Source organism: Sturnus vulgaris, chromosome 16, assembly GCF_052056855.1.
Source record: "Sturnus vulgaris isolate bStuVul1 chromosome 16, bStuVul1.hap1, whole genome shotgun sequence".
NCBI classification, from domain to species: domain Eukaryota; kingdom Metazoa; phylum Chordata; class Aves; order Passeriformes; family Sturnidae; genus Sturnus; species Sturnus vulgaris.
Window position 1 is genome coordinate 7272033 of NC_142258.1, and position 27002 is coordinate 7299034.

Genomic DNA, 27002 nt, shown 5'->3' on the forward strand with positions numbered 1-27002 from the left:
AAAAGTGTCAAAAAGAAGAATTTTATTGACTATCCAGAATGAACTCAGACAAAGTGAATGAGAGGACTAAGTGATGCAGGCAAACAGTATTTGCTTGTCTGTCATACAAAGGCTTCCATCTCACTGTCCTTACCCAGGCAGCATTCCCACTGACATCTGGAAACATTGAACCCAGGTAAGTTCTGGCAGGCTGAGTCTCAGATTTATTTTCACATTTTTAAAAATACAGATTTTTATTTATTCATTGTGAATAGATTAAAAATACAGCATAAAGCAATATCATTGCAAAAGTCTTTAAAATATACAGTATTCCCTTCAAAAGAATGTCACAGAGTAAGTTGCAAATATTTCTGTAAACAATTTTCATTTTCATATTATTGACAGTCCCATTTATTGAATGGCCAAATCATCTAATACACCTTCGGACACAAGGTAGTCTTCATCACCAAAAAGCAGTATTTGCAAACAAAGAATTAATAACCATAATAATTTTTGCACTGAATTGTGTGCACATTTACATACCAGATCTACACAGAGCTGTCAGCAACTTCAACAACTATTGAATTTAGCAAATTAAACTACACCAAAAAGTGTCAATAATTACACTCTACATTCTTTGCATGCACATTTTGGACAGGCACTTTCAATCTCCTCCCTACATGGTTAGTGGTGCTGTCACATATGCTTCCTTCTCAAGGAAAATCTCAAAAGATTTGGCATCAACACCTTATGAAGGAAACAAATCTTTTTCTCTGATTTTGCTATAGTCCCTACACTGTATAGGTTCTGCACAAAACAGATTATTCAGCTGTCTTCAGACGTGAGTGGCTTCACCTTTCATTAACAGCTGATACTTTCATGCTATGAATGGAAATAGCAAAAAAAGCCACATCCCAGAGAGGCTTTAGGCATCTAAAACAGAAACTTTGGATACTGAAAACATTCATCTGAATTGCAGTCCTCTGGTTCTATTTCAGCATGTTAGGTACAAAAAATATTAGGTCCAAAAATCTGGTCATTCTAGTACCTCACTACCTAAGACCAACTGAGATGGAGAAATGAGACATTTCTCCATTAACAGGTGGGGAGCTTTGCCCTCACTCTCAAAACAAAACAAAAATGAAAAAGGTCGTGGGCACTACTTTCCCACGCCTCTGCAACCTACAGCAAAAAGATGTTGCCATGTGTTGCAAGGCTGCTCACAGCTACAACTGCCTGGTGGTTACAGCACCAGCCTGAAGTACAATATCCAAGGGTAACCTTCCCTTCCCTCCTAGAAAGGATTAAAATCCTCCCTTAACCACCAGGAGTTCACCTCTTTCAGACAGTGGCAGTTGTTAGTGATATCACTCTTGGATACTGTCTAAACAGCAATTCAAGATCCACTTGCCATAAAAAAGAGCAAATGGAAGCACAGTTTGATTCCAGTGACAGGCACTTGCACAGGAAAAGAGAGAACTGATTTCTGTTCTCTGCATTTTACAAGAAGTTAATATTCCTTGGCTATGCACGCAAGAAATCCTAATCAATCCTGCATCATCTCTCAGCCTGCTTAGCTTTACACCTGCTTTTAAGAGCTTGGCTGAAGTGGTGAGCATTACAGCACATCAATTTACACCTCAGGGGACTGCAAGGCCAAGGAGGCAGAAGCTTCCATCTTAAATTTCCTGCAAAATGACTGTTAACCACAACCAAGGAATAGGAACAGCTTCTGTACTATCCATACAGATGGCACAGCAGCTTTGGAGTAAAAGATTGGATTTGAAGAAATTTATCTCTGTGCAATGATAATTCAACCACCACCAGGTATTTGTCCTCCCCTCACTGGTTAGGATTAGGCAAAGAGGACACAAATTCAAGTGTTTGGGGGTAATACTGTTTTCCCTTTCTAATCAGAAACTCTTCTCTAAATGGCATTTGCAGGTAAAATACCATTTTAAAATAGACTTAAACCATATAAATTGTCTTATATACATAGAAATAGGTGAATCAACATCTCCTAACCTCTTCAAACATCCATCTGGAGATGGTGGAAAATGTGGCCTTGTTTTAAGTGAGATGATTTAGTGTCACTGAAATTTGAGATGCCACTGTAAAACTAACTTCAAATTACCTGTATATTACAAATCTTGCTACTTTATGTCATTTGACAAATATAAGATCAGTAGAATTTTATACACCTAAACTTTTATATGGTGCAAAATGTGAAAATGAGAGAGGTAGCTGGATGCCTCACCTCATCAGGAACATGAATGTTTTTCTAATGGTATAATATGCAATGCTGGTAATGAATAGAACATTCCAGTCTGAATATCCTCACTGCCAATCTGAATCATCTTCCCTACCCCTCTCCAAACTAAGGATTCCATCTGAAATTCATTTGAGAATAAAGTGTCCAACAAGGTCAGCAAATTAGAATGGGACTACTTATCAATATCAGTAGCTGCATCCATAAACTGAAAATTTATGTTCATGTGCAAATTTGGTGAGATACACCAAAAATGATGAAGAAATGCTGAGAATTTAGGAAGATGTTTTTCTGTATGTGGGGAGGAGAAGAAAAATGTAAACATACTGATCATTTGCTATGTAAAAAACAGGACATTAAAGGCTAAATAATAAAGCCTCATTTTCTTTTGTCAAAAAAACTAGGCCCCTCAGTTCTAACAGTAAAAAAAGTACAAAAGGTCCAAGTGTGTGTGTATTACAGCTTTAAAACACAAACAGAAGTATACTAGGGCACCCTACATACTACTTACATTTAGATTTCTACCCTCGAAAAAATTATAAAACTAAAATACGAAGAAAAAACAACCTGGTAACATCACATAAAAATACATCCTTTTAGCTGCAAATGCAGCAAAGTGTATAAAAAATTTATATACAAGAACTGCTTAATTTCAGAGTTATTCTTCCATCATTGCCCAAGCCTCTTCTGCTTTTTGGTAGTACTGATTTGCCAGTCTGCCCTTCATGGCCTCCATGGCTGCTTCTGCTGCTTCTGTGTAAAGCTCACCTAGAGAGGAAACAGCATCAGTTATGTTGACAGAGTAAAGAAAGAGCATGGCTTCAGCCTGAAGCAAATAAAGGACAAAGGGAGGAGAAATTGAGTTCAAACTGCAGGCCGGATGTATGGGTGTGTTTTAACAGTGCCAGAGTTACATCAGCTGGGAATATGGCCTCAATTCTTCAAGCTCAAAGTTACACAACTGCCTGCTGATGGCTCCCCAATGTATTTGGAAGGACTGGGAACAGGACCAGCCTGTAGGAGCCCCCTGACAAACATCTAGCATGTAGGTTACACAGCAACTAAGAGAATGTTGTGTAGGGCCTTGGGAGTCATGGGTGTAACTCAAACTGCAAGCAGCAACCTGCAGCTCAGGGGAGTGACCCAAAAGAGCAACCTCAGAGGGAGTGAAGGTTGCCTAGCAGTGACTCAGTGTGCCACAGACTGGACCTGGCACCACCCACAACTCTGCTCCTGCCAAGATCTCTTCTTTCACTGTTACCAGCCTTGTTACACCCAGCATCATTAAATTTGAAGGTATTGACCCTCTCTATGTTTTGCAACAGCTGAAGCAAGAAGTCTATTTTTGGGGTACATGCTGGGGGAGAAGGGAAGAAAAAGTAAGATCATAGATAAGAGAAACAAAACGAGGCCTCACCTGATCTCTGTGGATTCTTCTCCAGGTTGAACCCTCCCATCATTAACATCTCTGCTTCCCTGGCCAGGAGCAGATACCGAGGCTCATCCTGAGTGCCATCATATTCACCTCCCTCATCATAGTCGGTCATGTTCAGTGCAGCGTTGTACCAGTGCAATGCCTCCTTCCAATCCTGGGCTCTGAAGTCAAAAATAACTTTTGAAGATGGTTCCCTTAGGAAACAAATGTACTTTGTATTGGAGATTCAGCATCCAATTTTGTAGTGGCTTCTCAGAGCCTTGATGCTCTCCAAGAAAGCAAATGGTCTCATGGAGACTCATTAACTGCACTGCAGCATTAGGTCACTAAAGCAAAATGAGGCTGGGGTCACTTTATGCAGGAATTACAGGAGAAAGTATCAGACTGAAGTGTTTTGCTGAACTCCAGAATGTGAGCTTCATTACCAGTTGTATGGTTTTGGTCTGGCATTTATTTATGTGAAAGTAACCAATTTGGAAAAAAACCTGAAATTGCAGAGTCTTGTTTCATAAATACTTTAAAATCAGTTATTTCAATTACATTCAATTTCATAACTTCAATTAAAAGTTTAATGTTATTTGACAATGGGAAATTTAAAGAATATCACTCTTTGTTATTTACATGAGTTTTCTGTTTTGCCCAAGACATGCTAAAATACAAAAGCAGAGAAATCATTGTCCCAGCCTTGCCTCAGTGAAGTACCACCAAGTTAACTTACTCAGCCATGCACAGTACCTGTCTGCACCAAGATTTACACCTGTGTCATATGCTCTTGCTACCAGAATCATGGAAGGCCGGTCTCCAGCTTCTGCTGCTCTCAGCAAGTAATTAAATCCTTTATTTCTGTTCTCCTTTGTATCCTAGTAAAGGAAACAAAACCTTTAAAATGCATGTTTCTAAAACCATCCCTTCATCCCTCTACCATTAAATGAAGTTTCTCAAAGTCAGCAAGTATTTACTATGTTTGAGAAATTGGCACACCTACAAGAAACAAAGCAGTTGAACAGTAAAGGTGGCTTCAAAAGCTTCCCAAAGGCATGCAGTATTTTTCTGGCAAAACCAGAAAGAGGAAGCATTTTTTGGTGTTTTGTCCAAATCCTTAATTACAAAGTAATCTATTTTCTCTGAAGAGGCTACTGAACACCTAACTCTGGTTTTTGTTTCATCACCATTTCCTGCTGTTCTTATGTTGTTTTTACAATGAACCACAATTCTTTTTGGCATTTTCCATACCTGAAGGGTGACCTCGGAAAGAATGTGATGTGGCAGCTGAGAGCACATGAGGCCCAACCCAACGATGGCTTCCAGCTCCCCGCAGTCTGCAGCCTTCTCCAGGTGGAACAGGGCTGACTCCTGATCCCATTCCTTGTCCTTCTCACAGAAGCGCCCGGCTTCATGATAGCGAACCATGGCCAGGTGAACCTGGACACAATTGCACACGAGAGACACAGCATGATGGAGGGATCTGACCCTTCAAAACCCCTCTGCTCCTACTTTACCAGGTCTTAGAGGAATGTCCTGGAGTAAGAGGAAGCTCAGGGGAAACTTTAACACTCTCTCCAATTATCTGAAAGGAGGTTCTAGCAAGATGAGGGTCAGCAACTTCTCCCAAGCAGCTGGTGACAGGATGAGAGGACATAGCCTCAAACTGCACCAGGGGACGTTCAGGTTGGACATCAAGAAGAATTTATTCATGGGAAGGGTTGTAAAATTGGAATGGACTGCTCAGGAAGTGGTGGAATCACTGTTCCTGAAGGTGTTTAAGAAACAACTGGACATGGCACTTAGTGTTATGGTCTGGTTGACAAGGTGGTGATTGGTCAGAGGTTGGACTTGATGGTATTAGAGGTCTTTTCCAACCTAAAAGATTCTGTGAAAAATAGGTTTCTTCCCACATCAAAAGGTCTGAGAACAACTAAGGCTCCCAGGATGTTCAGAAATATTTACATCATGTTTTAGGAGTGGGCTTAAGGCCATACATAACCCCAAATTAATTCACATTTGCATTATCTGGAATAGTCTGGAGTAAAGTCAGTCCATGCTACTGGTATTCAGGAGCTCAGCTTTGCCTATGTGCAAGGTATGTGGGTCAGGCACACCACACCCATCCCACTGTATCTTCCCTGTGTGATGCCTCTGGAAAGGCAGATTAACAACAGCAGGGTTCTTCCTAAAGGAGCCCAGATGTTGCAAGGCCAAAAGCAGATGGAATTCACGGGTTCCTGAACTCAGATGTCCCTTATATAACATAGGTAGGTGACAGAAAGGTATAGATGTGTTATTTTCAACTGCATAAATAAATGCAAGCAGGGCAACATCTCTATATAAGTAATAAATATAAGATGTTTCTTGTTGGATAAAACGGTGTCAGCAGACACATCCTACCTTTCCAAGGACTGACTTCCCAATTTTTTTTTCAAGTTCTAGTGCATTGAGCCTCTGAATTTCTTGGGCAACACTGGATGGTCTGTGGATGTGGACTCTGGAAGAGTTGTAAAGATTCCATTTCTCCACACTGATCTGAAATACAAAATATACTATTATTTATATTCAAAATTAAAATTCCCATCCACATGGGTTATCTTCCAGGAATCAAAGCCTCTACTAATATTCTTACTTAGTAGTAAATACTGTATTTTAAAACCCAGATTGCAAAAGTCATGTTAGTAGCTGAATAAGTGGTTATTATTCTTCATTAAAGAAACAGAGTAAACCCCTCTACTTCTAATCTGAACATCATCACTTTGAAGAATCATCTCCAAGTTTTGAATCAGAAGAAGTTACAAAAATAAGCAACTGAATAGTCACACTGCAAGCACTAAAGTTATGAATGCACAAAAAAAAAAATGAAACCCATACTTTTCTGTCCAGAATTTCAGTTCCCAACACTTTAAATGCAGTTTGCATTCTAGAAAAATGACACATAACCATGCAGAAGATGACAGACAGATGCATGCACTGGCATTTCTCAAGAGAAGCAACCCAAATGAAAAAATTTTTTAACGTAATGGATCAGTGGGAAACAGTAGCTGAAAACAATCCTATCACAATTAAGGCCTCTGCAGGTACACAGAGAAAACACAGCAGCAAAGGTTACTGGCATAGAACTTGAGTCTGCTAAAGCTGTTTCAATTTTATGAAACAGGAATATATAATAATTAAAATTAAATTCTGAAAATTGTATCTAAACAAATTATTAATTGTTGTCAAAGCTCTGTTTTTTCTTTCGTTTCACAGCAGTTATTTGTTTAGGCTTATACCCAAGACCAATTATCACAGAAGTTATATTTTGTAACAGAATACAAGACCTGGTCTTTCCTGAGTCAGTTAGGTGACAGCAGCTCTCTTCACTGTGTATCTGTTTCAAACATTGCATGTTTTTAAGAAATCACACAACTACATATGGGATAGAATTCCAAAAGTAAGGTGCAGTGAGGAAATATAATTTAGTTAGGCAGAAAAGAAATCCACAGAGCTGTAATTTTTTTAAAGTGAGAAACCCATGCATAATCACTAATGTATGACAGAGGTCAACTACAGAGGTAACAATTTGTTTCACAGTACTTCTTCAACAAGAAAACAAACACAAAACATAAATGGAAATAACAGAGTGGTAAGTTGATATTAATAAACATTTTCGGTAGCTGGAAAGGAAGGGAAACCAACATCTGGTTCAGTGATGTGGTTAGGTGGCAGATGAGTGGAACAAAGGACAAGCAGAGCAGCAAACTCAGTCTGTGAACATTTCTGCTTTATTTACCCTTGCAGAGCTTCCCAAACTGTCTTCATCAGACTCCTGCCTCCGGTTGTTGTTTGAATGGCCCTACGTTAATGTAAAGATTTGCATCATTCAATTTGCAGGAACTGATGTGTGACAGTTATGCCTTTAGACCATTCCTACCCTGCAGAATCAATAGTGACAACGACCAAAACTGTTTCCATTGGATTCTTTTCTTTCGGTGATATCACAATATATAAAGAAACATACCAAAATTATAAAGAACTTGGCACACATGGGCTTTAATCCTGTAAGCTGGAGATGCCACGACAAATACCTTGCCAAAGGAGGTGACAAAAGGAGTGGTATCTCTGGAAGCAGTATTCTCTTTCCTGTCTTCTAATTAATTATCTTGTTAAGATCTCCAGGTCAAAAAGCATTTATTTAAAAAAAATTATTTTGGAGGAGTAACCCACTAACCCCCCAGGAATTCTAAAGTTCCATATTATTATCTAACAACAGTAAGTTCTGTAATATTTCAAGCCATACAAAGTAGAGAGGCTAAACGGGTCTGAAAGCAGATCATATTCATGGATTCCACATGACAAGAAGATGGCTACACCTCCTAAATGCAGTATGTAATACTTTAAAAGCCCACACAATAACATCGAATTAAATACAATATTTGAAATTAAGCTACTAATTACAAATCATCTTTTTCCTGTAAGAGTGTCATTACCAATATGAATAAGTAACTTTGCAACATGGGGGAACTTCTTTATTTCCTCTGTTTTCAAAGTATAGATTAGGATCAGATCTAGACCAGGAAGGATAAAAAAGAAGGTTCTTCTACAAAAAACAATACACGTATGAACTGACCAAACTCTGCTATACCAGTCAGGTTCTTACCCTCTCTCTATGATCCAAATCTTCTGTCTCACTTCTCTTTTCACTGGGATATCCACTGTCTCCACCATTTTCAAAATCCTACAGAAGTCAAGCACAGAACAGAATTAGATTATAGTTTGTAAGGACCTCAGCTTGACATTTCTCACAGAGCAGTTTGCTCTTTCAATGAAAATTACTGGATAAAAATAACTGTGCTACCTCTGTCAAAAGGAGCAGGACTTAATGATACATGAAGTAGTCTAAGATTGTCTTCTCCCTTATACACATTGAAACAAATCAAGGACTTGCATATTTTATCAAATCAAGAATCCACTAAATATAGTTTTCAGCTTCAGTGATAAACCAATAACTGACAACCCCTGGCACTAAGGCCCAGCACTGAAAAATGCCCATTGCAAACTTCTTGCATCTCCTCAGACAAGGTTCTCTAACATTCCATGGTACCATTATTTGCAGAGACCTAATCCATAGGGATTCTTTAGCTCTAATACCACAGCATCTGGGACAGCATCCAAGACACAATATGCAGGCAGGGGAACAGGCACATGCTTTAAGCACCTGTTAAAATACACCAGATCCAAATAAGTATCTGGTGGCAAAATAAAGAATACTAAAATATTAAAATAAAACATTCTTCCTTTACTACAGACAGCAAACGCACAGAGGTAACATGATCTGCAACAATAAAAATAGGCAGAATATCTTTATGTGCTTCTACTGAACAAAACCTTTGGGCAGTCCTATAAAGACATAATTCATTAGGCAATTCCAACCTCATTTTTTGTTGGAAAGACACTCACCCTTTTGTTGTCAAGCTGATCCAAGTTATCTACTTCACTGAACACAGGCCAATCTAGGAGAAAATATATTTGCTGTTTGTAAGGATAACATGCTTGAGGAAAAAGCTCTAGATACCATCATTTTATTGCTGTTTTATTCACAGAAGTATCCATGCATTAATTGCCTACATAGAAATACTTTCAGTTTTATTTCTGTTCAAAGAGGAGCACTAGAAACAACTGTTCTGGGTTAAATCAATGCTGTTGTGCTTAAAATAAAAGTAAGAAAAATACAAAGTAAGACAAGTCCAACGTCAGGGAACTCCCCCAGAGGTGATGTAGGAGGCTCACTCACTAAGCATGTCCACCTTGTGGCTGTGAGGGGTTGCAGAGGATGGAGAGCAGGGCAGGGAGTCGAATGCCACATCACTCATGCTTTCATCCCCGGAGTTTTCAGACAGGCGGAAGAGCAGCGGGGGCCGACTCCCCGACACCGTCCTCACCCGGCTGCTGCCACATTTCTCCTCTGTGCCACGGAGGATTGTTTGAGCAGATTCCTTGGCAAATCAACAAGAAAGTTCTGTCAATAATCCTGTTGTGTATTCTAAACGTGCTATGCAAGCCAAAGTGAATGCTTATTAGCAGTCCTCCATAAATATACACGTGCATACAGAAGTATTTGCTTTGGTAAATTCTACACTGCAACAAAGTATCAAGCCCTGACATTTTTACTGACAGAATTTTGTTTAGGACTGAATTTCATTCCAAGTGTTACACCAGGTCCCATTCCCACCAAAATCTGCTGAAACTGAGATCAATTTGCAACAAGTGTCAAACCAGGTTTGTGAGATCCAAAACTCCTACATGATTTCAGCATTCAAAGATCAACTTGGTCTCGAATATACACTGTGTTACAACGTTCCCTGTTAATTAAAGCTACAGCTTAATTACACTTTTTCATCAAACACTTACAAGCAATTTTTTATTATAATCCAAGGCATCTTTCTCTTTGGATGAAAGATCAAATGGTGCAAGCCCCATGCTTTTGCAGATGTTGTTGCAGAAATGAGAATGAAAGAACAAGGCCATACCTCGAACACCTAAGGCATTAAAAAAAAGTTAAGAAAGGGTCATATTTTATATTACTATTTACTTATTAAAAGCTGAAAGTCCCAAAGCTTTTCCTAAAAAGTCAAGAGAGAGAAAATACTTTGTAACACACAGCCTAAACCATTCCATTTCAACACCTGTAAGAGCTTTTCACTCTCTCTGCATGATGGAGTGAAAGAAGTGTGAAAGATCTTGAAAAGCTAGTATGAACAAGATATAACAAAAACCTCATCCAACTGCATCACTGAGAAACGTGCCTCGATTTGATCCTGCTTACAAAACTTGCAGTGTCCTACAAACAACTTCATACACAGACACTTGGAACTTCAAAAATACACAGTGCCTATCTCTGCATTCGGCTATATCCATTCCTGCAATGTGGCAAGGAAATCAAAGGCCATGATTATTGTTCTTGCAATGTAGAAACTACTTAATTACATTACTTATTTAGGAGTAGGCCAGGAGACATGAGCCAAGATCACCTCTCATTTTAAGATTGTCCTTATATGACAGCTGACCTGTACAGAGCTCCTTACAATAGGACTTCCCCAGACCCTCAGAAATGTGCCAGCTCACCCAGTGCAGTGGCTACTCAGCAGAGCTGGGGAAAAAAAGAGAAGCACCCTTAGTGAAACAGAATCATTGATTTTACCTAGGTTGCCATCTCCAAAATCTGTACCACTCTCTGTATGGATCTGAGGATCTGTGTAAAGATCTCCAACTCCCTGGATATCAACAACAATGAGCTGGTGTCCTGAGCGCTCAAAGGTGAAGTGACTGAAGGCCTGGAAAGAACCACAGAAGATGTCTGAGAACACTCTCCCTTCATCTACTGAAAACAGCAACACATACTCCCCTCTTATAAATGGGAAAAGACGTCTGATAACTCTATCAGTGAAATACAACAGGTATAAACATCATGATGAAAGCAGCAAGAGAAACTAGAAGGATGTAGTATCCTGTCCAACCTGCTCCAACTCACAGAGAGGCTAAAAAAAAGGAGGGTGAAAAGCAGCAGGGAGCACAGGCAGGGGAAAGGAGATTGCTTAATTCCTCATTTTTGTACTAAGAGATTGTTTTCCACTCTAGTCTTCATCTTAGGGGGTGGGGAGCTGGCTGGCAGAGAGAAAAACTCTAAACCTAGTGCAGAATAACTTCTGTATAAACATTCTGGCTGTGCCTGTGAACCTGCAAGCTCTGTTTCTCTGGGACACTGCTTACTCCTGCCAACAAGCATTAGCTCTGTCACAGTTTGGAAAAAAAACCCCCATAAATAAATGTGAGCATTCCCACAAATTCTTCTTCTCTTTTGATTGATCCCCCTGAGCAACTGCTCTGTGTCTACATTTGTGTATCAGATAATGCGTGCTCTTGAAAAAACACATTTCAAGAGTCAGGTATAAAAAGCCCTTCTCTTTAGAATAAAGCTGAGAAATTAGGAATCTTCTGGGAAGGCCTCCAAAAAGCACTGCCAGTCCTGGAGGAGGTGACTGGTGGTGATAGACAAACATTTTAACTGCAGCAAATACCAGGGAACATTTCGTTCCCAACCTGCGAAAGCACAGCACTGATTCAGTGCACAAACAGCCCAGAACATAAACTCTCTGCTTATATTAAGCCTCATGACAAATACCTTAAAAATAGTGGAAAAAATGTAAAGAATAAAACTCTCAAGGCCCAGTAAAATACCTCTTTACGTTGACGACTTTGCATTTTTCAATAGTATTTCAAATTTATTTTACAAGATTCAAGAATCACTTGAAATCTGTACTTGGTATTTCTATATGCAATCTCAGATTCAGCAATTCAGAGGCTGCAGCTGGAAAAACCTACATTTTTATATGCAAATGGACTAGATTTATTTACATGAATTGGATACCAGCCACCTCTTGTGTATTACGTGAGGCACCAAAAGACTATTCAGTACATAGTGCATGAGAGATCTCTCTCACTGCCTCAATTTGAAGAAAGTTTGAAATACTTTGATGCCTGCAGTTATAATTAGAGTCAAAGGGCTTAAGGTTTCCAAAGAGTATTAACCCTGTTCAACTCAACTGTAATCAACTGAAATCCAATAAAGAAGCACTCAGTGCTTGAAAGAGCAGGCCCCAAGTAAGGGGCAGACAAACTGCAAATAGAGAAATTAATTTGGCATTGTACTGCAGAGCCTGCAGTTTCCTTTCTTGGCAGTAATGCAAGACCTTTGGAGAGAGCCCAGAAATTCCCTGCAGCAGACTCTATGGAAAGCATTCAACAAAGCCTCACTTGAGGAGTTAGACGAATGTTGTCGTCTCGCACAAATCCAGAATTTGAGTTGTATTTGATGTATTTGCCCTCAATGTAATGTTCCAGATGAAAGAGAGGCTTTCCAGGCCTGTTCTTCATTTCGAGAATACAGGTCTGCACTATATCCACCTGGGGAGGGAAAGAAGGTAAACAGTGACTAACAGAACACTGTCTGCAGATCAAAGTCTGTGTGAATCCTCCAGCTGTGAAAACTTTCCCAATGCAAGAATCTGAACAATTGCAAAGATTTTTCTGTTTAACAAGGGGATGAGGGAAGAGTCATGTGTTTCTTGAGTTATTGGAGGAATTCCATAAATTAAAAGCAGTCACTTCAAAACAGTTCATTTCTACAACGAATCTCTCTGAAAATAATTCTTAGCAAGTGCTGGTTTTCTATTTTATCTTGTGGGTATCTTAAGAGTACTCTGCAAAGAGCCTGCACCCAGAGAGCAAAACATACAGTCACTACTGCACAGCTCAAAGAAATGTGTTTTCAGAGAAGGGCTGAAGGTATCTACTGTTCAGGTATCTCTGTATCCTGCCTCACCTTCTCTCTCTATCCCACACACATTCTTAAAGCAGAAACCATCACAACTCTCACTCTACTTCTATATTTTCTCCAACATGCATTTAAAACTTCTAGATTTGTACATTTCTCTCCACATGCTTTACTGTAGAGCTCATCTTGCATTTATGAGCCAGGTAGTTATTAATTAACCCTCATATGGGAGGCAATGCAAATATTCCACATATCAAAACCACTCATTTTGGCCATTAAAACTGCTAAGGCTTCCAGCAGGTTTCCAGGTCTTCTCAAAAATCAATGCTAATTACATGTTTGGATGAGTGTGCAAGACTTAAGCATCTACCTTCCTGGAGCACTTCTTGCTGAGACTGCTGCTGGCAATAAATTTTGTAACATCTCTGTTTATCACAAAAGCAGCTGGGCACACATCAAAGAGAACAATACAAACATAGTTTTATTTTTGTTTTCAGTCAACCACTGAGGACAGTCAGACATTCACAAACACACAGCCCCTAGTCCTGGAAATATAAAGCAATTTCTGTATTTACTCCACTCAAAATCAGCTATCATTTAACAGAAAACACAGAAGGGCAAAATAATCTATCCAAGCATTTAAATGTGATGGAATGTGAACAAGTAATTCCTGCTAAATTATGTCTGAAAACTAACCCAATAGAAGGACAATATTGCATTTTTGCTTAGTCAGATCTATGAATGCACCTGTTTTGGTGGCTTGTGCCGGTTGTACTCTTCTCCCCAGAGTTTTGCTTCCATCTGCAGTCGAACATCCTCAAAATAAACATCCCTGCTTACACTCTCTATGTATTGCTTGGCAACATAATTATAGGCACCTTTCCAGTTCTGACTGTGTAAGAAGTTGGACAGCTTTTTTCTGAAAGACAAATCAATCATTGGTGAAAGGAAACCCAAGGATTTTAATTCAATCTTTCCCATTTCCTTGCCTGCATGGACAGAGTCAGGCTCCAAGATGAGCACTACCCACAGTCATTTACCAGATATTCTACCTGAAATGTGCAGCACAGGAAGAGGACAAGGGAAAATGAAACATCCCATGGGAATGGTGGGGATGTGTCAAACTGTTTGGTTTAGCTGCAGCTACTTGTGCTCTGAACTTTGTCCTTTTCTCAATTCCTTTCCCTTCCCATTCCTCTCAAATCTGGAGTATGAAGGGTTGGTGCCTGGTCAACAACCTGTTCTAATGTCAACAATTATTTTATGCAGAAATTAGCAGGGAGTGGCCTTTCAAACATGAACTGAGAAACCTCTCCAGGAATAAATGCAATCTGCTGCTTCTCAACATGTTGCAGTCACTACTCAGTAACCCACACACTCCCAGAAGGAAAACTGCATCTGACAGCTCTCATAATGCAGCTTTTCCCTTTTGTTGTTGTGCAAATCTTTAATCCACAGATCCTTTCAAAGCGGGGGGGCTGGGGCAGGGGGGTGGTAGTGTGTAGCACATGAAAACTTTGATAAGAAAGGATCTGTTGGCTGCCAACAAATGCATTAAGCGGGTGCTTTAATTAGTAGCAGCACTCAAACTCTCAACCTTTCCTCCTCCTTCCTTTTCCTCTCCCTGTCAAGACCTTGGTGCAGAGTTCTTGGTACAGGGGACACTCTACAGGCAAAGCAACTTCTTGCTGCCTGTACTCCTGCAGGGATGGGCACACAGCCACTGCAACAGAGGCCTTGGAAAGAATGAACAAGGAAATGAGGTAAGAATTTTAGCCAGACCCCAAACTTTCCCAGTTCTTGAAGGAACACATTCCTCTTCATAAAACAAGCCAGCTCATGTTTTCTAAAGTCAATATCCTCACATTGGTTCACTGGGCTATGGACAGCTAATATTGTCACTGTCTTAACTAAACACTTACAGAGTCACAAAAATCTAGGAGAGAGCTCCAGATGGGAAATATCACTGTACCACTGACACATATGGGAAGCCCAGCAGTAGGCAGCTGGCATTCAAGTCATGCTTTTTTAGTACCAGAGGTTAACACAAAACTGCTGAAAAGTTTCTGTTTATGGCATTACTCAAAAAGAATTGTAGTGGGGAGCTTGGTAAACAACAAGAACTAGAGGAACGTCAGCAGGCTGAGATTTGTTGCTTCTTAGGCTTCACTCACTACTGTATCCAGCTGGCTTTGCAGGAACAGAGCCACCAGCATGAACTGATACTGAAACAATGCTGAACTGGAGCACTGAGGGGTTACTTGTCTTCCTTTCTGCTCAAGTTCAAAACATCGTATTTCCATCTTTCAGGAGTTCTATCTTTCCAAAGCTGAAACCACACATGAAGTGCAATTTCTCTGGATTCCACATATGGGAAGAAAGGAGAATGTTTTTAAACACATACACAAGTACATTTTCCAGGAAACATTTGTTTCCAGAGCTTGCAAGGGGTGGGTTAATCTCTCAGCACACACCAATTTATAGCTGGAGGTTGATCCTCACAATAACTTTCGATAACACTCCCCAGGGAAGGAGAAGCTCCTCCTCTGTCTTCCCCCACACTTTATCCTTCTGGAAAGCACAACTGTTAGTGCTCAAGTTCTGCCTTACTTCTTTCTTTCTCTTTTCTCTGCCTAACTGTAGGCCTCAAGTTGGTCTCCAGGCTACACACACCTGTGACCTCATATCAAATTTGAAAATATTTTAGCACACAGGGAACACAGAAATTAAGTGGCTGTTACTATACTTTCATGAATATTTTGCCTCCCAGGGATGGCTGAAGTAGAACATTCAGGGAATATTCTCCTTTCTGAACCCCACCCCCTGCAGATGGAGTCACACAAACAGGGATAAACCCCTCAGCAAAACCTTTTAGAAAGGAGTCGAGCTTTACACAATTTTCACTACGTCTAAGTGAAATTCCAGTCACCACAGAAAAAAATACTGCAGGGAGGCCAACGAAGATGAAGTGGGCAGATACTCACGTTCTGAAACACTCCCGCATTGCTCCACGACCGAAAGGCTGGGGAAAAGAAAAAAACAAAAACCCAGCATTGCCATTTCCATGAAGTTCATTTCTAACCAATAAGAAACACAAACATGACTTCTCCTCTATACCATGCAGAAAGCAGTTTTCACACAGGCTGTATAAAAACATTTCCTCAAGGAAAAGTGAAAACCCACTGGTAGTGTAAGCAGGTATCTAGGGAAAGGCATTTGGATAAGCTCCCTCCACCAACATCCCATGAAGAAGAAATGGTTGGTATGTCTATTAAATATGCTATTTGAATTCTCTCCCCAGCAGGGAGTCAGCTCTGTGTGGCTGCCTAAAGAAGCTTCATAGACTTCATGTTCTTTGCATTTAGGCTTCTGTGTAGGATGTGCCAAAAAGATCATCATCTCCCCAGATGCCAGATACTCAGCCAGCAGCACAGAGCAAGGCAACCCCAACACACAACCAACCCCAGGACTTAACTGGGAAATGACAGAGCCTTCTACCCTCACATACAGAAAATTCAGTTGGCTTTCATTCTAAGAACAGAAATTATTTGGGAGCATACAAAAAAGTAGAACTACTGCCAGGCAGGGAAATTATGCCAGAAGGAAATGGGAGGGGTGACATGGAAGGGAAGCCACTGGGAATGGAACAAATGCCTCATGTTGTTGACAGAAAAGGTCCAACTCCATTTTCTACTCTATTCTGGAGAGAAGGATGCAAAGAAAAAGAGACAGGAGAAAAGAATTACACTGAGACTTCAAAATTTCCATAAAGAAAACATCTTGCTGCCACTATTCAGGAACAGAAAGGAAACTACAAACTTGCTGTTTGTAAACATGAAGGACAGTGTGATCTTACTTGAGAAGCCATCTTGATAAGGACTTCATCTTCAACCCAGTCCCCAGTAACTGCATTGTACCTGCAAAATCAGGAGATAAGTCTCAGAAAAATACAAAGGGAACCCAAATCCTCCCATTTCCAGCACCTATCTGTAACTGACTCTGCAAAGTGCTGCTGCCACTCCCACATAAAAGCTTCCAGTCTTCCCACAACACTCTGGCCCTCCTCATTTTGGGCAGGCAAGCAGAAACACACATAGCTCTTTGAAGAGACACTGAACTCTCCTGTCAATGAGCAGATTCAAAAGCAGAATCTGAACTTCTGTAACACTGCAAATCAGGCTTTATCTGCTTTGAAGTTAAACCTCCTCTGTGATGCCTGGGCAGCACAGTGGAGGGCAGAAAGGGCCTCCCCAAGGGAGGAGGACACTGGACAGGTTGTCTCCCCCAATCCTGAGTTTGCATAAGCCTGGTTCTGGCTGGGTATTGGCCTTGGGGCTGTGGAGAATGTGAGCAGCACCAGCTGTGAGAAGCAGTGGGGCCAGGAACTGCACTGCACTGAGGGAGGAGCAAGTTCCTGCACAAGCCAAAGAGCATGACTGTGGTTTCTCTCCATTCCAACACAGTGAAAGCAAAATTGAGAACCACAGCAGCTGAGTCATCAGCACATGGTTGTTTCTAGCCTGGTTCCCCCATCCTGCACAGAGTAATTCATGCATGCAGACACCCCATATTCTCCCTTATATATTATGTATCACTCCAGTTTGCAGCAAATAAAGAGGTAAAAATGGGAGTATCAGAGACATTTCTTTTTAGCAGGATATTGAGTAGCCCTAAAGCAAAATTATCACTTATTTGTATTTTAAAATATGCAAACTATTTCAAGACTGTGTGGCTGACCAGGGACAGATGCAGTCTATGGGAAAGAAGAGCAGCACTGCATGACTGGTATGGCATTGGAAGCAAGGCCTCCCCAAACACTGATGCTAAGTGGTGATTCACTGGCCTCTAACCCCTAACCCTTCCTCCCAGAAACCTGTGTCAGCAAAGTAAATATTTTGGCAAAGCTTATGTTAAAAGTACTGAAAGCAGTACAGGGCCAAACTCCCTTCTAGCACGTAGACCACACTGAGCTATTCTGGGCTGTATAAGGATTTAAATTCCATGCACATGTAACAACACTGCATAGACTAGCAACACTGAAACTGCTATTTTGGGCAGTGGAGGGCTATGTTGTTTTCTTTCCCGAACTATTTAAACTAAGTATGCTGCCTCTTCGTTGGGATTCATTTCCTTATTAGATTACATTTATGGCATTAATAAATCAACCAGAAAATAGTTTACAGCCTTGTTTCCTGTCTACAGAGTGAAAGTCCTAGATACTGCTTAGGTGGGAGAGAAAGTATGACAGTGGTTTGCTGAAAGGTTTTTTTGCTGATGTGCAGAATTTACATATTTGTGGGAGACTGAGTTAAGACCCACTCACTTTGGGCATTATGAAAGTTCTTCAGCCAGATATTCTGCACTACACAAACTCAGCCCTTGCACAAACCAGCAGTCCTATTTAATGGCAGCATCCAAAGCAGGCAGACCCACAGACCTGTAACGAGTGGCATGTTCTGTCTCAACGTCCTCCAGATGAAATTCTGCCCAGGGATCAGGCATGTGCTTGGCTTTCTCAATAGCATGTTTCCAGGTTTCCTGAAGAATTTACAGACTGGCACTTAATTTATAATCAGCAGCAGCTCACAAAACCAGCACTTTCTAGAGCACATCAGGATCCTAACGCTATGGAGATGTGCAACTACACAAGCCCCCAAAGCACTACTCAGAGCAGGGACCAGGTAGTACCAAAGACCACTTTGACCTTTTTATAGTTTCAATTATAATGAAACCCAGCTCAGATATATAAAGCACAGATTTCAGTTCAATTTGCACCACTGTAAATTTACTGAGAATAGAATCTGGCACAGTACAGTATATACCAGATACAATTTAAAATTAAATTTACAATTTACAGAACATATTGTAATTTGCACATCTGTAAATGGCAGTAAGGCACACCCAGATGAAATTAATTCACTTTTTCTGTTTTGATTTTTAGCTTTTCATACATAGCAGCATATGCTGGTTTTGCATGCACAAGAGTAAGTATAAAAAAGTCCATTAAAGATACAATTAATATGGATAAATTAAGAAGTTCTGTGAACCCCAGGGTCCCAGACTGTGCTCAGCATGAGAAAGAAGAAATTAGAATGTTGTAAAAATTGATTATTATAACAATTCCAGACAAGTAGGTATTTCAATGTTCACCAAGTCAAGAGGAAAATATCAAAGCAGTTTTCTGGAGTACAAACAGCCTCTCTCTACCAGCCAATTTGGACACTGTACTCTTAACATTTTGTTCTCCCTCTCTTACATTGTATATTTCCAAGAAAACTGGAGATATGATTCTGTGATGTGCTAAATGCCTTCTGCAAAGTGAGCAGGAGAAAAAGCACTCTGCACCCTGCCAATAAAGAAGTATTGAGTTTTGAGATATTATTACTGCCTCTCTGACTGAACTCCAAGTGTGTAGAAACAGTAACTTTTAAGATTTTGGAATTATTTTGGTTTTTATCTTCAGGAATTAAAATCAGCCTTTTTTAATAAAAAGATACGCTATAAATTTGTGTCAGCAATGGCTTCAAGGAAGTTTTTGAAGCAGTTAAGCTTTAAATGTTCATGTTTATTCTGAATTTCAACTTCAACTATGCATACATTGCAAGTAATTTAAATGCTCCCCTTTCTGACAATAATAACACAAAATGAAAAACAATACTACATTAAAGAAAATTACTTCAAAGGACTAGTTGAGAAAGATTTTCTACATGTTTCATTAGAAAATGAAGTTGCCTCAGGTCATGCAATGGCAGCTCATATGGACCTGAGGATTTCCATACTTAAATACCTATGGCAGAAATAAGGAGAGGCAGCAACAAGAACTGCTTGGTTGAACAGCTGTATCAAATCATTCTTGAGTAGATTTTCTCTCCAAAAGGTGATTTGTGTTCATGTTAGATGATAATTTAAATAAGTTAATTACTTCTGCTTGATCTCTTGAGGTGCTTTGTACAAAAGCTGGATCCTAATCTTCAAACAAACACTAGTTGGATTTCCTGGAAATGGTGCTAGCAGTGCAATTTTTCTCCTGCTGGAGGCATATGGCTGCCACACAGTCAAATTTCAGGGTAGAGAACACAGGATGGGTATTATTCCATTTAACAGATACCTCTTTTAGTTTTGACTTGATGACTCTTATATTCTGAGGCAACCAGTCCTCTCAAACAAAAAAATAATGAACAAAAAAAGTCCATAAAAGGGAAAAAAAAGCCAAAACAAAACCAAAAAATCATAATGCATCTATTAGATATGGTGTTGACATTTTCTTTTTAACCTACCCGACCATGGTCAACCACAGAGCCATGCTTAGAACGATGTTGTGTGTCATTCTAAGGGATCCATGAGACATGAAAGTAGGAAAATACATGTGATAAGACAAATTATTGACCAAGAGTCTTGGTTCTCTTTGTTAGTAAAAAAACCCAAAACTTTCAGTTAAAAGCCACTCTTCAATTTATATTCCCAATTTCAGTTCATTCTTAGAACACCTGTGAACAAACCTACTGAGGTAAGTTGGTAATTTTTTTAATTGGAAAGTATTTATTAAAAGGGTCTTGCCTATTAACTAGCTAATTAAACATTGCTGAGTCCTGTTTAAAGCAGAGTTAACAGCAACTTCTCTATCTGGCTCTGCCTTTCATTATCAGTGGCCCACACTGCCTTTTTTAGCTTTGAGGTCTGACAAGCAGACTCTGATAGGCCAGGCTGTGGGGTTTAGGATGTCCTCAGCCCTGGCTGGCTGCTTCATCTCTACAGTTTAAACAGGAGATGGAAACTGGCTTGCTCCACATATAGGAGCTACAATTCCAAAGTAGACATTGTGGAGACCAAAACATGGGTACAAACATTCTGCAGAAGCAAAATGACATCTTAAGAAGGATGAAATAATTGCAGTTTCTGGAGTCCTTATCAGTTTCATCTCAGACTGTGACTCAGAATTTGCACTGCAGACCCAGAGGCAAGTGTTTAGTACATGTTAAAATGTACACACAAATGAAGACTAAGCACCCTATCAGGTTTTAACTTGCTTAGTTTAGCATACACCAACATCTGTTCCATTTCTATACTAAGCTTTTGCTCCTCACCTTCCTTAGGCATATGTACCTTTTAATGTTTCTATTAACTAGGTTTGCCAAAAATCTTCCTGTAGACAAGCCAGCTTCACTTTCAATGTGTTACTCACTATGTTATCTGACTGAAATAACCCCCAGTACTTTTTCACAATTAAAGCATGCATTAGGCATAACCGAGATTTTAGAGTATCTATTAAATAAATGTTAATATTTATAATAAGAAATGTGTTAATAAAACACATTAAACACAGGAAAATCTAGGAGACATGCCAGTTTAGCACAAACTATGTTTATTTAAAATATCTAAGCTACAGAGTGGATATCACTTGAAGCTCCATTGTCTGGCCTGGTCTGTGCAAAGGCAGCTGAGTGGAAAAGGACACACTGCCAAGGAAGCACCAGCTACAGCCCCTCTGATCTCCCTGCAATGCTGCAGCTGCTGTTCATCCCAAAAAGGTCAGATACAGCTTGTGTACACTGCCAGGAACTATTGCCAGTGTGATGCTTCATGCCCAAGCATGAAACTCAACATGTCGAAAGCTCTCTAAGAAGGAACTATAACATAAAAACTTACCCGTACAATTTCATAATTTACAATTTTATTTGTCCAATAAAAATATCATAGACTAGCAAAGTTAATAATAAATTATCTTCTGACAGGCCTCAACTTTTCTTACACCAATTGTATTGTCTTATGAATCTCCCAAACAACATACTGCATTGTAAATGGTTTGATCCTAATGGCAGTGAATTGTTCTGCTGGACTGAGTGGAGGAAGATCTCCCCCTGAACTGAAAGGGACAGCAATTCCATGGCAGTGTCAGACTGTTGGCTTAATGGAATTAACTGCAGGTCTGGAAAAAACAGGTGAGTCTCTTAATTGAAAAGTGTTAGTTACAAGAGATGAAGCAGTTAGAAAATGTCTCATGCCAACTAAGTAAAACCAAAACCTTAATGAAGACTGGCAATACTTACCTTAAAGCTAAAGCTTCTGGGAGAAGAGCTTGAACTGTACTGCTCAGTTTTTGCTAAATTGCTGTAATAATTGTCTACTTTGGTATTGGCAGATTTGTTAGAAACTGGATCATCAGTTATTGGACAGATAAAATAATTGTCTTCATCATCACTATCAGCATCAAGATAATTCCCGGAGTCTGCTGGAGTTGTTCTGGCATTATCAATCCCTTCCATACGAAAAATAAGGTCCTCGTCTGCCATGTTTGCAGGAGGTTGCTTTCACTCCTGCAGGGACTGCAACACCAACTACTCCAATGCACATGCAAACAGGGAGAAGAAACTGGCTGAGAGAGGAAAAAAGGAAAAGGTTGTTATTAAAAGAACAAATAATGCATGACACTGATGTCAGCACACTAACAGGAAAGAAATATATTTGCATCTGGCTCTGTAAAATAATCCTCAAGTACCTACACGTAGTTTTGAACACCTCTGCTAGAGCTGCTGAGAAGAAGCATTCTACAGGACTGAGAAGACAGGAGCTTAGTATTATTCTATCCTTGGTTATCTCCTCCTCCAAATGTTTTTATTCTTCTTTATATGAAATGCTGAGTTTCACAACACTAGTCTTAGAAACTTGAAAGACTTTTACCTCGAACACCACAGTCAAACTTTAAAATCTTTTCCAGACAAGTCTTCTCAAGGATATTGTATACAAATGATAAGTCAAATAAATTAGAGAGCATTATAAGAACAACACAGAAAAATTTTCCACCATCCAAAAGATTTAAGTTCACTTTTAGCTCATGTACAGCCAATGGCCCACAGGCTGCTGAAAGTGTAGCATATTGCAGAAAAATGAGGTGGAGGAATGAATAAAGCCCTTAGAAAAGGTGGAAGTTTACACAGATACTCTGGAAATACTGACATGTACAAAATAGAGGATTAGTGAGAATATTCAAAATTTGGTCCTGATGGTGGCTGAGTAATAGGATGTAATTTAAAGGACACTAAGTGTCACATGGTTTAGTTCTTCACCCAACCAGCAAAATCGGGGATTTTCACACAGCTAGTCTAGTAAAACAACCATAAACCAAGGTTTTCAGTTTTGCTTTACAGTCATTCCTCAGCCCTTTGCATTTTCAGTCTTCTTTTTGCATGAAACAGGAAGATGAATACACTCCTGCAGAAGTATTCATAGCTGCAGACCTCACTCCCCAGTTACTGAGAAACTGGTGACCACAGAAACAGTGGCAGCTTTCACCAGCAACATTATCTTGTTGGTTACTAATCTTCTGACAGGGGCAGCATTCCCACACTTCAGCCAGCAACACAGGTAATTCCAGCACTCCATCAGGCAGCAGCTGCTCTGGAAAAGCACTGCTGGAGGAGGTCTGAGCCAGCTCACCTCACTTAGCACTGGAGCAGCTCTGCAGTGCTCACCTGCTCTTCCAGCAAAGACCACACGGGAGCTGTCGATTCTGGAAGGGGCAGTAGCACATACCTGGAGGGGGAAGGTGTCCTCAGCTGCCACTGCCATTTTTAGTGTGATCATCTTACCAGTGTGCACTGAGTGCTGGAGAACTTCTCCTGTCTGTCACACACACAGCCAGCAGCTGTCAACTGATGCCTCAAGGACGTGACTAATCCAGGACACAGCAGAGCACTGGACAGCCCCATTACACCCGAGTGCTGCCCTGCACCCCCTTCTGCTCCTGCTGTCACACACATCAGCAGATCCATGGGGTTCAGGACAGTTTGAGAAGGAGCAGCAATGCGGGTTTGTGCAGCAGTGACTGCACACATTCCGATTTCTGTGACTTGTGTAAATGAAATATCACCAACAAATCAGTTTCTATTTAAAGCTAATGGTGTTTATAAAAGTCTCTTGATTCTTCTTGGAACCATATTTCTTATAAGTACTCGTGATGTTTACTTTGAAAGTGTATGTACCAATAACCATACTCACATAAAATGCTCTCTAAAACAGAATTCAACAGCCACACTTTGAACTACACAAACCCTGCTCTAAACCTCACAGTTTGCTTGACAAAAAGCCTTATAAAAAACCTGAGCTTCATCTTAAGGCTTATATTCTGTGCTTTTGCACTATAGCACAGATGTTGTACTATATAGGAATTTCTGTTACTACTGCTGTTGTGTTTTGATAATTTAATCTTTACTATCCATTACAGAAGCATTCCTAAGGCTAAGCAACAAGGAGAGTGAGACTGCACTGAACCAAGCCTGCCAGCCTGCATTATTACAGACAACCTGTAATTTTCACTACCCACTCCAACCCACTTTGAAAATTTATTCCATTTTTTATCAACCTTGTACTATGAGATTCAAAATGCAGACAATTTAAAATGCAGTTCTTAATCTGCTCTAGCCTGTATTAATTTCTGGTTTTCCAATGCCTGTTTCAAGTGTTTTTCCTTCCCTTGCCTTTATATCCAAGAGCTACACCAGGAGGGGCAGGTGAGCTGCAAGGACAACATGCAAATATGTGAACACAGATAAACAGCAGGAAAAATTCACATCACAGGGCTGTTAAAGCATAACTTGTTTCTTGTAGGTGTCTGTCGTTACAAAGCACTGCTGGGTTTAGTGAGACTCTTAACCAAGGTTCTATAGTGGCCTTAGCATAACTAAACCTGCCTTCATTGATCCAAAAGAGCTGAGTGATAGGAATGCTCCAGTCATCAAAAGAAGGGACAACTGGAGCATTTCCAGTTGCTTCTAATTCACTGTTTCAGCTCAGACACAGCCCCCTGCAGCTCTTTAACACAGGACAGGAGGGCAGGAACTGCCCTGTAACAGAAGTCCCAGCTTGTCTTGTGGAGAAGCATTAAAGCAAGCATGATCCAGCTCTCCCTGGTATAATACTAAATCCCTTTTGGTTTAATACCACATCAGTTAAAGCCATTTAACAGGATATCTGTAAGAGTAACAAACAGTTTCTTCTTAAAAGAGAGAAGTCACCTTTCAGATTAACATTCTTTTAAAGCACAGATTCAAAATTTTAACTGAGCAACTATACAGACTATGTACCTTAAAATGTATTAGCACCTTTATGAGCTACAGACTCAAAGCTACATAAACTCGTCCAGAACAACTCCACTAGCTATGTTATCCTGTAGCATATTGCAGAACTACTGTGCTTTCCAAACACCCAGCTGACCCCTAGAAATCAAATGTCTATTCTCATCTGCACCACACACTGCAAGAAAACAGGTTCAGTGAGTCTAGGCAAGAACTGTGATGAAAAAAAAGATAAAAAACTCCAGAGATATCTCAACTCACTGTCTATCTTTGAAAACCTTGTCTTACCAAAGACAGATTTCTAATTAGAAGCTTTTAACACAGGTCTCTTCCAGTGTATCACTACTGCAAACACCATAGCACAAATCCCATTCAGTTTGCCTGCAAACACAGCTGGGATGATCACTATCCGAGTGTTAGAGAGCAACGATGCAAATTCATGAAGCAATGGGGTGAGTTCAGCTGCACCAGCTCAGAGTACGAAGCATTTGAGACAAAACCCTGTGCAAGGAAACACAGCATGGCTTCAGATACTCAAAAGGCTTTTAGAGCTGCAGGCAGTGAGGCACAAGAGCAGCCCTTCCGAGTCAACTCTACCCGGCTGCCAAACACGCAAATAAACAGTACGGTAAGGGTATCCAAAACACTGGGCATCAAAAGGGCAGAAAAGGAACTTCCAAGATAATGACAATAGAAGGCTATTTTAAAGTTAATAGACCCGTCATTTCAACTGTCTTTAAACACTCTGCACAATTACCTATCGCTGACCTTTTGCAAGCATTTGCTCAGTAGCCCACGTTGTTAACTCCGTGCTTTATGCGCATTGAGGTATTTGAAGAATTCTCCAAACATGAACCGTCCTGGAGCCCAAGGACGTCCCAGGCTGTCAGGGCGGACTCAGCCGCGGTCAGCCCCGCACACAGCAGCTGTCCCACGGTCACAGACAGCACTTGGCGCCTTTAAACAGCGTAGGCACCAAATTATCCGCACTGTCGTGGGACCATAAATGCACGAAACGCCAATTTTCAGGTGCGAGCGCAGCATTGCCGCCCAATACCACAAATTAGGTTATTTTTTTGCCCGCCGGCCTTTCGCAGGCTCTTACCACCCCAGAGATCATAATTTTCCGCAATTAAAAACGCCCTTCTCGCGCTTCCCGCCGCAGGCGGCGCTGAGGCAGCTTCCCACCGCCGCCGGGCCGGGCCCCGCACCGCGACGGGACCTACCGGCTTAGGAGAGCCCAGATCCGCAGCTCAGCCCGGAACGGAGCGATCCCACAACCCCAATACCCCCTTCCAGCTGCCGCCTCGCTGAGGGAAGGCAGGCGGTGGGAGGAGAAGCCGCCCCGCTGAGGGGAGGGAGGAGGCGGGAGCCGGGCAGCGGGGCCGCCCCTCACCGCCCGCGGGCCCAGCAAGGCGCCGCCTCCCGCTCCCTCCGCGGCACCGCGGGCGCCCCTCACAGCGCCGGGAGCCTGCCAGATACTTAATTCCTGTGAAAAAAACGATAAAAATATGAGCAGAACCCCCAGCTAACACCGTTAGCTGTTACCTACTGGGGAATCCCGGGGCGAGTGGGGACAGGAAGGACAGCGGGTGTGCAGGTCTCCACAGGTCAGCCGCCCACATTTGCTTTCATTTCTGTGTCCCCGTTGAGAACCGGAACTTTGTTGGAGCTGAAAGGAGGGGGTGTCCTGGGGCAGGTGCTCCCATGGGACGCAGCCACTGCACGGCAGACCCCGAAGATCCCAGCCCCGAGGGAAGGCACAGGGAGCAGACGTGGGCACGGGGCCTGCCTGCACTTCAGGTTGGTCTTTTCAGCTGAATTAAATTGCGCTATTGCACATTTCCCCGTAAGAAATGACAGTATTATGCACCAGGTTTCACGTTCTAAAGACCACGTTTCCTCAAAGCACCCACATTTGCATTTTTCCTAAAACACTGGCTTTCT

General features: G+C 40.9%; 1 protein-coding gene across 2 annotated transcripts; it reads right to left on the minus strand.

Annotated features, from left to right (window-relative positions):
• Positions 1-26422, minus strand: EEF2K (eukaryotic elongation factor 2 kinase). 2 transcript variants are annotated; one of them, XM_014869279.2, is made up of 19 exons: positions 26282-26422; positions 22032-22357; positions 20262-20312; positions 18422-18522; positions 16841-16901; positions 15969-16006; positions 13732-13903; positions 12465-12614; positions 10852-10984; positions 10062-10189; positions 9445-9646; positions 9111-9163; positions 8311-8388; positions 7444-7506; positions 6069-6203; positions 4917-5105; positions 4419-4543; positions 3666-3844; positions 1-3016 (listed from the first exon to the last, which is right to left on the minus strand). In XM_014869279.2, the coding sequence occupies exons 2-19, from the start codon at positions 22272-22274 to the stop codon at positions 2907-2909; spliced, it is 2211 nt and encodes a 736-aa protein (XP_014724765.2). In that variant the 5' UTR covers positions 22275-22357; positions 26282-26422; the 3' UTR covers positions 1-2906. The 2 variants fall into 2 exon arrangements, with proteins under 2 accessions (XP_014724765.2, XP_088030506.1); XM_088174380.1 differs by lacking the exon at positions 20262-20312.
• Between the last annotated feature and the right edge of the window lie 580 nt (positions 26423-27002).

What these genes read in the sequence shown, in the direction of transcription:
- EEF2K (XM_014869279.2), bottom strand. Translation starts at nt 22,274, where the DNA reads ATGGCAGACGAGGACCTTATTTTTCGTATGGAAGGGATTGATAATGCC. An exon ending in ATCAGCTTGACAACAAAAGG is followed by an intron (nt 8,389 to 9,110) that starts GTGAGTGTCTTT and finishes TGACTTCTGTAG; the next exon opens with GATTTTGAAAATGGTGGAGA. An exon ending in GTTTGGGAAGCTCTGCAAGG is followed by an intron (nt 6,204 to 7,443) that starts GTAAATAAAGCA and finishes TTTGTATTTCAG; the next exon opens with ATCAGTGTGGAGAAATGGAA.